The following is an 11,223-nucleotide window of genomic DNA, read 5'->3' as shown; positions in this document are numbered from 1 at the left end:
GTTCTCCACTTCCTTTGTTTGTCCATAGTTGCGTAGGAAGCTCCACCCTTACTACACTTTCAGGCAATAATTAAGTTAAACACGAAAAGTATTTTTTCTCGGTCACTTCCCCACCCACTCCTGAAGTGCTCTTGTTCCCACTGGCTCCCAGTCTTGTGACTAATAGCCGTATGCATGTGGTATGGCTTGTTGCAAGTGATATTCTAGGATTTCTTGTGATTAGCAGTTTCTTTTGTTGCTGTCGAGCACAACATGATCCTGGGGACCGTTCTCCTACAGTCCAGCAGTTACGGTAAAGAAGAGAGCAGGCTGCTCTGCTGTCTTGGCAATGAAGCCTCTGAATCTGGCGTATCAGACTTCACAGGTATGGTGTACAGGAATGCTGTGTTGTATTGTCCAACACCTTGCCCTGTGTACACTGAATGTGAAGGGCTTGAAACCAGTCTTTGTCCTCTTAAGACTGTCATCAGGAAGTCTGAGGACTTCTGCTTTTGTCTAGCTTGGCGGATCATTTGAATGTTTCAGATATATGAGTAGTTTAAACTGCTTGCATTTCAAAGAAGAAAACTTTAATGTTTGATCCAATTCTGAAATGTCAAGTTTAGTATATTCTTTATAAATTTTCTTCCTGCCAAATCTTGCACTAGGAAGAGTAACTGTAAGGCAGAGGAAAAACATTCCTTGGAGACAGACTGCCTGGGAAAGCGGCTGTGTCAGGAAAAGATTGAATTCAATCATGAGAACAAAGAACAGGAAAGGGAAAAGGATGGATGAGGTGCAGCTACTTGATTTGATCCTAAATTGCATCATGGTTTTTGATGTGTAAAGTGGGAAATGTTTTTCTAAATTTAAAAGTTTATCCCATTGCATGCACATGTACAGTACTACATCTAAAAAGGAGTTTTAGTTTAGACTTGGTTAACTAGAAAAGCCCTTAGCTTTTAAACAAGTAGCTTATGTTACAGTTTGTCTTTGGAGGGAACAGTATTGTGAGCACTAACTTGATGAAGTTAATAGTCAATATACTTGACTAGACAGAAAATCCAGTAGTTGCTTTTCATTTTTTCCTCCTTCATTCTCTGCTCTGAAAGGGCTAAAATAGCCCCATGAGCCACTTTTTTTTCTTTAAACAGCTTATCAGAGCTGTCTGATTCATGGCCCACAGCTTATGAAGGGTTAATCTGCAGCTTGTGGGCCTGGCTGCTACTCCCTCCATTGCTCCTGCTGCTGCAACCAGGTTTTCTGGGGCACGGCAGTAAGACAGGAGGGGGCCCACTGAGCTTGCTGTCCATGGCAACACCAGCCAGAAGGCTTGAGTTGGGCAGGTTAGGTGGGAGCAGTGAGGATAGGTGATTGTGCTCTTCCTGTGGCAGCTGGGGTGGGGACTGCTGCTGCCTATGCAGCATGGGAGGGCTGAGGGCTTGTGTGGCAGAGATCCCTGAAGCCCATATGGTGTACAGCTCCTGCAGCGTGTGCTGTGCGCAGCCTAGGACCTATGATTAGTGGTGAGCAGCCCTTGGATGCTCTGAAGTCAGACAGCCCTGACTTATCTTACTACATATTGGTAACTTACTATAAGATATTCTTTTACTGCCCAGTAAAGTATAGTTAGTAGATAATAGGCAAAAGTCTCAGTCTCTGAAGTCTCCCTATAAAGCGTGACTTGGGTACTTAAAAGTCAATGACATTTAAGCCACTGAAGCCTTTAGATTATTGGTAAAAGCTTCAAAAGTACTGTAGTGATTGTTCATGTACTCTTCAAACATCTGATTGTTGACTTCCCGTTTTGCTTTTTGGTACGTAATACTGCTTTAAAGATGAATGGGCCTCCTAGTCATTCAAATGGAAATCATGTTGGTCTCACATCTACTTTGAATCTGTCTTGGCAACTCAGTGTCTCACCACCTATGGCTTAATGTAGTGTTACTGCTACTGGTTCCATAATCTTGAGCAGCAGCAGGAAGCAGGTATACTGCTGCTATTGGTCTGTACTTTTTCTCCTGGTTAAAGTGCCAACTGCTGACTTGTATATGCAGGCTATGAGCAAAATGCTGCTGAACCCAGCATCACCAGTAGTTAAAGTGAAGCCTTATTGAAGATATGCATAGGCCTCTGACACATTTTCACTTTAAGGTGCCATGGCATCTAAGATGTGATTCCAACAATTGTGCTTCCTGCCATGCCACACTTGCACAGCAGGGTGCATGATACTGGGATGCAGATTAGGTCCCTATCTTGTTTTACTTGTCAGTGCAGGGGGACCGTGGGATTATAATATCAGGATCCCTTTGCACCAGCAAATTAAAATGCAGGTGGAGTAAGGGCAGATCTTGGTAATGGTAGGACCCAAACCACATGCTAGAGACAGCCCCACTTAGTAAGGTCCCAGTTAGCTGGGATGGAGTTAAAACCCTGTGTGTTGCTTAACTGAGTGACAGATGAGGTTTTGAAGACCCAAAGCATAAGGGACCTTGGGATTGGGCTGCCAAGACATCTGTGACCTAGGCCCTGGGGTTACCCTATGCTGGATCCTGAAACGTGGGCCAGCCTCAGCCAGCTACACATTCAGTTTAAGTGTGATGGAAGTGGGCCAGAAAGTTGTTACGCATTATGTGGAATGATTTGGCATGGAATGGAAAAAAACCCTCATTTTTATCTTACAATTAGTACAAAAGTAAGTTTTGTTTTTGTTTTGTTCTGTTTTTGTTTTGTTTTTTAAATATATATTCTTTTTAAAAATATAGTTGACTTCAAAGCAAATGCATAATTGAAACAAGGAAGACTTTTACACTTTGATTAATCTAATTTGAAGGTAAAAGTAGTTGGTTGTCTCTGCAGTCTGAGCTTTCAGCCCACATGTATTTATGCTTCTTGATGAAATCTCCCATGATCGTTCTCCTTCTTTATAGTTGAAGGTTTGAGTCAAACTGGTAGTGTGGTCTTGCTGTGTGACCGTGTTTTAAGGTAGTTAAACACTTTGCCTCTTGAAAGCACTATCACAGCGTAAAGAATGTATTCTTTAATTACTGTTTATTTTTGCTCAGTAAAGACAGATGCTTCTAAGAACTGGAGCTTTTGTCTGTTGGCACCAAAACCCATTGGTGCTCTTTAAAAATTTGACATACTGTGCATGTACACACCAGTGTCAAAAAATTGTGTTGGGATTAAGGCAGTTTTACTGTAATTTGAACAATTAAGATCCCTTCTAATCAAGGTTCAGTGAGCAGCTGAATGCATTGCCATTCTTTTGTTATTGCTTCAGTGATGTAATCCCAGGATAATCTGTTAGTACTTCTTATCATATGAACCTTTTAAGATTTTCTGGGACAATAGATGTGTACATCTGAACAATTGTACCTTGTCCTGGGGTACTATAGTCTGTTCCAGGATAAATGTGATGTCTGTTTGTGGCCTTACTAAGTGGGGCTGTCTCTAGCATTTGGTTCGGGTCCTACTATTACCAAGATCTGTCCTTACTCCACTCTACTCAGTATCTTCTGTCTTATAAGCGTGAATTATATCTTAATATATCTGCAACAAAATGCTTTTAAAGTCTAGTTGTTAAACTCAGTAGATATGTCCATTAATTTTGGGGGCCCTTATCGTACTGGAATATATGTGGAATAGGAAAAAGGCTGGTGCTGGACATTAAGCTGTGACTTTCTTGAATTTTCAGTATTGCTTTTTAACTACCCTTTTCTATTTACTCTGAAATGCACTATAGTCTTAATTGTGCCTTGTAAACTATTGTTTAAAAAATTGTATGCCACTGTTTATATAATTTAGTTTTGGCACATACTTGATCTTGATGGGAACGTTTAATATTTGCTTTCATTTTGACTTGCAGAATTTCTGGCCTTTTTTCTAGAGTTCAGCTTCCCTAAAGATGAGAGAGAAAATACATAAAATAACATTAGACTTGTTTCTCATTGGCATTATCCTGCTTAATTTTTTTAACCTAAGCTCCCCCCCTCTTGTGGAGTCAAACCTAAGCAGTGCTGAGAAGTTTGAATGGCTTATGGAACTCCAATTTAACCAAAGTTATACATTTTAATGTTTTGTGACGGTCCTCAAAACATTCTGGTCTCCTGAGCTGATGCCTGGACATTGCAAAACTTCCATTCTGGCAAAATCCATAGTTCTTCCTATGACCTTAAGACTCGACAGTGCAGCAGCAGCTGTGAGGGTTGTATGTACTGAGCTTGCAACTGTTGCAAATGAAGCAATTTCCCTGCTTTTACTCTTTCTCCAGAGGCCCTTCATCGCCCCTATGGTTGTGATGTTGAACCGCAAGCACTGAATGAAGCCATCAGGTGGAGCTCCAAGGAAAATCTGCTTGGAGCCACTGAGAGTGATCCCAATCTCTTTGTTGCACTTTACGATTTTGTAGCAAGTGGTGACAACACACTCAGCATCACCAAAGGTAAGGCATCCTGTGCCCTGTCAGCATATTACTGTGGCTCAAACTTGTTCCCATTGAGGCTTTGATTCACAGAGCTGTGTTGAAATAATAACACTTACCTGATCTAAGAAGCCTTAGTTTGGAGGAAAAATGTGGTTATTTTGCAGATCTAGACACGGAACTGAACTTCATGGTGTGGCACTTGCCAAACTTCTCTCTGTAGGATTTTAGATAATTTTCTTCTGCAGTAAGGTGCGAATTTAAGTTTGGGGGGGGGGGGAACCTCAAGTAGAATCACTTGTCATTGTTCTACCAGAGAAAGAGAGGAGTGACCATAACTGAGATGATGATGATGGTGGTCTTCTGTGAACTACTTGTTAGAAGTGTGCCTTTCAAGCACATGCTTTATCTTTGACTTGGTGTGACATGGGCCACCTTTTAACAATTAATTTACTGCAGTGCTAACTGACTGTATATAGTTTAGTAGTATTTCAGTTATTCACACACCATTTATTTGAACAGTTGTGTTAGAAAAATGCAGAGGTTACCAGCATCTTTGGTGTCTGGTACAAGTGTGCACCATGGAGCAAGAACCGTTTTCAATGTTTTATCAATCATTAATCAACAAATTGAAAGGAAGGGAAATATGCTTCTAAACTTGCCCTCTGACAATACTGTGCACTACCAAGATAATACAACCTTAAGTGGCACCAGCAAATTTTTGTCACATAAAATAATTATAGTAAATCTGTTAACGCGTACCACTGACAGATTGTCTGAGTACTGCCAGGTGGTACCCACTGCCCTAGAGTACAGAAGGCATGTCAGAGTCATTTGGCCCCATGGGGCCAAATGAGTATCACAGAGCTCCTGTGGCCTGTATCTAGAAAGCAGAGTCGTTCTGTCAACTGAATCTGGAACACAGAGCCACAGGGCTGACTGAAGGGCCAGAAATTTGGCAATGGGCCAAGCAGTGGCAACATTAATTCCTGCAGCCCTGAGCATGTTTTCAACTCTGCAGACCAGATGACATGACTGTGTGCTAAGTATGGCTCATGAGCTTTATCTTTGACACCCCTAGAATACAGCATTGGTGTGTTGTAAGTTTTAATATGTATGTTTCATTAGCTCAGAGGCTCTCAACCTTTTGAGAGTCAAGGCACCTCTCATTAAACTTAAGGCATTGCTCAATGCCAGCTCTTGGCAATCACTTGTTTTTTGACTATAGAGAAATAATACTGTAGAGCAGTTCTTTTGTTGCAAAGAACTCAGACTGTAATGGGCCAGAATGACAGACTTGAACACTGGATTCTTCTTTGAAATCTCCAGGTTTATCTCGAGTCATGTTTGCATACCTAACAGTGTACCATTGCCTGGTACCCCACAGCACCTTGAAAACATTTCAAGACAGCCCAGGATGCCATGGCACCCTGACTGAGAATTGCTGCATTAGCTGAACAATTGGTTACTTTATTTAGTTCAGATATCTGGCACACCACCGTACTTGGTAAGAACCCAGTGAACTACAGACACTACTGTTTTTAGACTCCAAACATTTCCTGTGCGCAGACTTGTCATTGCAGTGTCAAAAGTTTTATGGATTTCTTCAGAAATATTGTGACCCAAATAACATGTTTATACTCCTTTTTGGTACCAGCAGTATGCTATGCCCTTCAGACTATTTGGTAAAATTATAGGCTTGCTTCAGGGGCAGTTAGCATAAGTCTCAGAAGTACTGGCCATTCATAACCAAGCTAAACATTTGCCAGTGGGGCGTTGATTCCCTACCTGCTTCAAGCCAAGTTTTGCAAATTTAGTTCTTCTGTTACCTGTCTTCTTCTGAATTTGTCTCAAACCTCTTTGTTTAGCACCCACCATGCCAAAGCTATTCTGGAAAATTAAGAATGTGTTTTTCAGTATATGCATTCTGTGGCAGGACTGCTAGTAGTATTAAAATACAAGAATCGTATGGTCCTATCATGGTAGAACCATGCAGGCTTGTTCATTTGTGTACAGAGACATTTCATGTCAGGCATTATTGCCCATATACAAACTTCACCACCTTTCTGCCTCCACCAAAGAGAAATCAAGAGCTTTAAATAGGCCACAAAAAGTAGCTTGTAGTGACAGGAAATTGTCATCTTAATACATGCCAGAAAAACCTCCCCTGCTATGCAACTATTTTAAGAAACTTTGTTTTAAGGCTAAAATCTTGAGAGTATTACAAATCATACAGGAAAAAGTTACCTTCTATCTCCAGCAACCTGAACCACAGGAAACCTTGGAATTGGTTGACATATGTGGTAATGCAGTTGAGTGTGAATAAATATTAGCTGAGTATCCAAATAGGCATACAGGCTGTCCTTGGACTTATAACGCAATTGGTTCCTGAGGTCTTGAGTTGAAACGTTGCAACTCAGAACCAATTTTCTCATAAGAGACCGTGTTATAAATGGGGGATTGGTTCCTGAACCAAGGCCCGATACCCTGTTTTCACCAAAAATACCCCAGAATTTTGTACTTGATCAATTATAGATGAGTAATATAGCTACATTAATGTGTGTATATTATAAATAGCAATCATATTGATTTGGAAGGACTTCTTTGAGGTGGCTTTGCTGGACTTTTTGAAGGGTTCTTGGCTGGAGTCTTCTCAGAAGTTTTGGCTGCAGGTTCTTCTGGAGTCTTGTCGGTTTTCTTAAACTGTCCAATGAAGTTAGACAGATGTTCTCCAGGAAGATGGGCGACTCAGCAAACTTGTTTGCTGGCATGGCGTCACATCGGATAAAGCATTGTAAAATCAAAACTAATGTCAGAAAGTTGAAACAGGGTGTCAATTTATAAACTTTATAAGTGTGAAATGTTGTAACTTGAAACGTTTTAAGTCATGGGCTGCCTGTAACTAGGCAATAGTATCTTATCTGATCTTGTCCTTTAACATTTTGCCTTTAAAGCTAAGTTAACATCTTGTCTAGTAACTGAAATCCAGTTAAATTATGTGGCACCATATAAGTTATAATGAAGAATCCCTGCTAAGGACTGGTATCCCTTAGCTGCACCATCTGGCTTAGTTGTACATGTGAAGACTTACCTACAAAGACTTACCTGATTTCATCTTGATGGTTTCTCTCTTTCTTTCCCATCTGCAGGTGAGAAGCTAAGAGTCTTGGGTTATAACCAGAATGGTGAATGGAGCGAGGTACGTTCTAAGAATGGGCAGGGATGGGTGCCAAGCAACTACATCACACCAGTGAACAGCCTGGAAAAGCATTCTTGGTATCATGGACCAGTGTCACGTAGTGCAGCGGAGTATCTCCTGAGCAGCTTAATCAATGGCAGTTTCCTGGTTCGTGAAAGTGAGAGCAGCCCAGGGCAACTATCCATCTCACTCAGGTATGAGGGACGTGTTTACCACTACAGGATCAATACCACCACAGATGGAAAGGTAAGACCCCTCTAGCAGAAACGATGTGGAGTAAAAATGGGACTACAAAATCCCAAGTTGTACAAGTAGGGGGAGCAAGTTTATTAGTGTATTTATAAAGGGGAGCTCCTCTATATGTTCTTAACTCACAGAAAAACACTTTGGAACGAATTGTGAGAATGTGGTGGTTCTGGCTGAATGCAGAGCTAGAGATCAGGAGATGGCAGTTTGACGTGTCGCATCTGTTTTAATTGACATTGGTAGAAATGGCATAATGGGAATGAGAGAGCCTTTGTTAAACTAATGGGTAGTCTTGAAATGGTGTCATGTCTAAAGAGGCCAGAGGCTGATTCATCACAATAATTATCATTTTAAATTAAGCAAAGCATGACGGGGTACATGAGATGAGCAATTCATTTTGAGTTGTGCCTCATTGCAAATATAAATCATGTTTAGTAGAATGTTCTGTTTCCCAGTCAAACTGAAAACAATTTTAACTCTAAATTCCCTTCGTTTATTTGAATGTTTTTACTATTCTATCTTTCAGCACCACCAACACATCTACTTATTTTCATTATCTGCAGTTAAACAGATTCTTGGTCCTTTTTTGCCAGGTGTATGTGACAGCAGAAAGTCGCTTCAATACACTAGCAGAGTTAGTTCACCATCATTCAACGGTGGCAGATGGATTAGTGACAACCTTGCATTACCCAGCACCCAAGTGCAATAAGCCCACTGTTTATGGAGTGTCTCCCATCCATGACAAGTGGGAGATGGAAAGAACGGATATTACCATGAAGCACAAGCTTGGAGGAGGGCAGTATGGTGAAGTGTATGTTGGTGTCTGGAAGAAATACAGTCTCACGGTTGCTGTGAAAACACTAAAGGTTGGTTTTTAGACTGCTGCATGCTCAATATTTTACTAGTTATTTGTGTTTAGAGCACATTACAATTAGTTTGTGACATAGTTTTGGAATGAGGGCCACACCATAATGACAAACACTAGAAACTGAATGGAAAACCCCAGTCCTTGGGCTGATTATGCAAAACCATAATGGTTTAAAAGGAGGAAGTTGACCTCAAGATAACAAAATCCATTTGTTCACATAGCCTACAGAAAAAAGTATTCCACAAGAGCAAACTTTGAGCTCTTTGTGGTTTAAACTGTTAGGATTCTTGGCCAAGAATGTGTCCTCTGTGGGAAGTGAGCATCTAAACCAGTGCTTTAGAAATTGCCACCGAGAAGAACAGAGGACTGGGGAATTCTTGGACATCAGATGTTCCTTCACCCTGTCCCTTTCTCCAGAAAGCCCTTCATTTAACTTCTAGTATTATACTTGTTGTTTTTCAGGTGGTTTTCCTCAGAATTCTCCATATAATCAGTCAGTATATTACGTCTTAATTGACCAGAGGAGTTATTATTCATTGACCTCTGGTATTCTTTCCCTCCAGAAGCATGACCTCCTTTCCTTGTAGAGTTGTTAAGCTAAGGAATGTGAGGTCACAGACTAAGTATGGCAATCTCATGTGCTATTGCAGACCAGCTGCTAGTCTGGTACTATTGTTTAATCATGCTTTAAGCATGCAGTCAGGAGTTTTAGAGATAAGAGGGATTTTTTTTTGTTCTGCCCTAAGCCTAGATAGAAGGACCTTTCTTTGTTGCATCACCTTGGTACAGAGTGGGAAAAAATGAATATGACTGGGTGAAAAAATAATGTTCTTTTTCTCTGTTCAAGCTTTACAATGCTAAATCAGCCTTAGACATTAAGAGTGGGTTGTCTTTGTTCTGTCCCATCTTTTTAGGAAGATACCATGGAAGTGGAAGAGTTCCTGAAAGAAGCTGCTGTGATGAAGGAAATCAAGCATCCAAATCTGGTGCAGTTATTAGGTGAATTAAGTCTGGTCACTTTTTATGCTTACTCATTCTACTTGAAACAAAGGGTGCTGACAGACATGGAAAAAAACAAAACGCGCTTTACTGGAAGAAGCAGTGTTAGTTTGACCTGACTCCACAGTGTCTGTATAGATCAGGCACTTCAGTGGGACTTTTTGGTACTTTTTTTTTTTATCTAAAGCTGATTTAATTAGCTTAAGCTAAAAGTGTCAAAAAAGCCCCACTAAAGTGACTGCTACACAGACATTGGGTGAGCCAGGTCCAACTAAAGTGATACCTCTTCTGGGCATGCACTAGGCTTGGCAGGGGGCACACAGAGGTTAAAGCTTTTTTTAAACATCTGTAAGCAGCCAAAATCTTTAAAAAGCAGCTTTCATGACTGACCTGTTTTTCAGATCAGCTGTACATTAGTTTAGTTTAAACAGTATATTCACTCAAAGGCATGTGCTCTGGATTTGAGCTAATAATAGTACACTCCAAGACACACCCTTATGGCAGTAGAATTCAAACTTTGCCCTATGGAAAGCCATCTTAATACTATGAGTAGAGGCAAGATTTACAGCAGGCTTTTATCAAATACCTGGTAGCCACTCTCTTCAGAGTGAGCAGCACTTTTTAGCACAGTGGTGGCTGCTCACAGGCCAGCAGGTAATATGATTGGGTTGCTCAGAGCAAGTTCAAGCATTGCATGTTGGGACTTGTCACACTGCGGACAGTGGTTGTGGACTACATTCTTGGAGCTCTGAGGTATATATGACCTAAGGGCCATACTTCGGCCTTCATAGATTTAAGGAATCCCAGGTTGTTGAGCATACACTTGAAACACATGACTGAAGTCCATGTTCTTTAGATGTGCAAGATCTTTGGCAATGTGTGAACTTTCCTTCCCTGCAGTCTTCTATCCCATGAATATGGTTTGACTTTTGAGACCTGGCCATGTATTATACACAATTCAGCATTTTCGAAGTTCAGTAAAATTATGCTCTTTACTGCAGTTGGTATTATAATAGATAAACTGATAGTAGGTGTTTAATTCATACAAAAGTCATTCATAGGCTTGCCTAGTTATTCCTATGAACAGAAAGATCTTTATTGAAATGTCCACACTGAGTAGTATTTACAGCTAAGAAAACAATAAAAGTAACCAAATCTCTACTTCTGTGGGGAAAAGACCAGTGAGCATATTGCAAGACATCTCACTGTAGTGGTGGGGAATAGGCCTGTGCGAAGCAGCAGGTATTCGATTTGGCCAATTTGAAGGGACAGCGATTCAATTTGGTGATTCGAATCACTGTCCCAATTCGATTTGGATTCAGAAATTTGACCTCGAATTGGGCCAAATCTCCTCTGAATCAAAACTGAATCAAACAGATGGCGGCAGTGTCAGTGATGGATCCCACTCGCCACCTACTCCCTCCCACTCCCCTTGCCCCTCCATGGCTGCCCAGTCCCAGAAACCTGGCACTTAAAAAAAAAAAAAAAAATCCCACACTTACTAGCTGC

At 40.9% G+C, this 11,223-nt stretch overlaps 1 protein-coding gene across 3 annotated transcripts in view; it reads left to right on the top strand.

Moving 5' to 3' along the window:
* The first annotated feature begins 237 nt into the window (after positions 1–237).
* The window catches only part of ABL2 (ABL proto-oncogene 2, non-receptor tyrosine kinase), a 33,478-nt gene continuing 22,492 nt past the window's right edge, over positions 238–11,223 (top strand). For all 3 annotated transcript variants that reach the window (XM_019530911.1, XM_019530910.1, XM_019530909.1), the window contains exons 1-5: positions 238–364; positions 4,253–4,423; positions 7,552–7,847; positions 8,441–8,713; positions 9,630–9,714. In XM_019530911.1, coding sequence (XP_019386456.1) covers positions 253–364; positions 4,253–4,423; positions 7,552–7,847; positions 8,441–8,713; positions 9,630–9,714 — 937 coding nt within the window. In that variant the 5' untranslated portion in view covers positions 238–252. The remainder of the gene's footprint in view (positions 365–4,252; positions 4,424–7,551; positions 7,848–8,440; positions 8,714–9,629; positions 9,715–11,223) is intronic.

Source organism: Crocodylus porosus, unplaced genomic scaffold (assembly GCF_001723895.1).
Source record: "Crocodylus porosus isolate Cpor-Errol unplaced genomic scaffold, CroPor_comp1, whole genome shotgun sequence".
NCBI lineage: Eukaryota > Metazoa > Chordata > Crocodylia > Crocodylidae > Crocodylus > Crocodylus porosus.
This window is presented reverse-complemented; position numbering and strand designations above follow the sequence as displayed.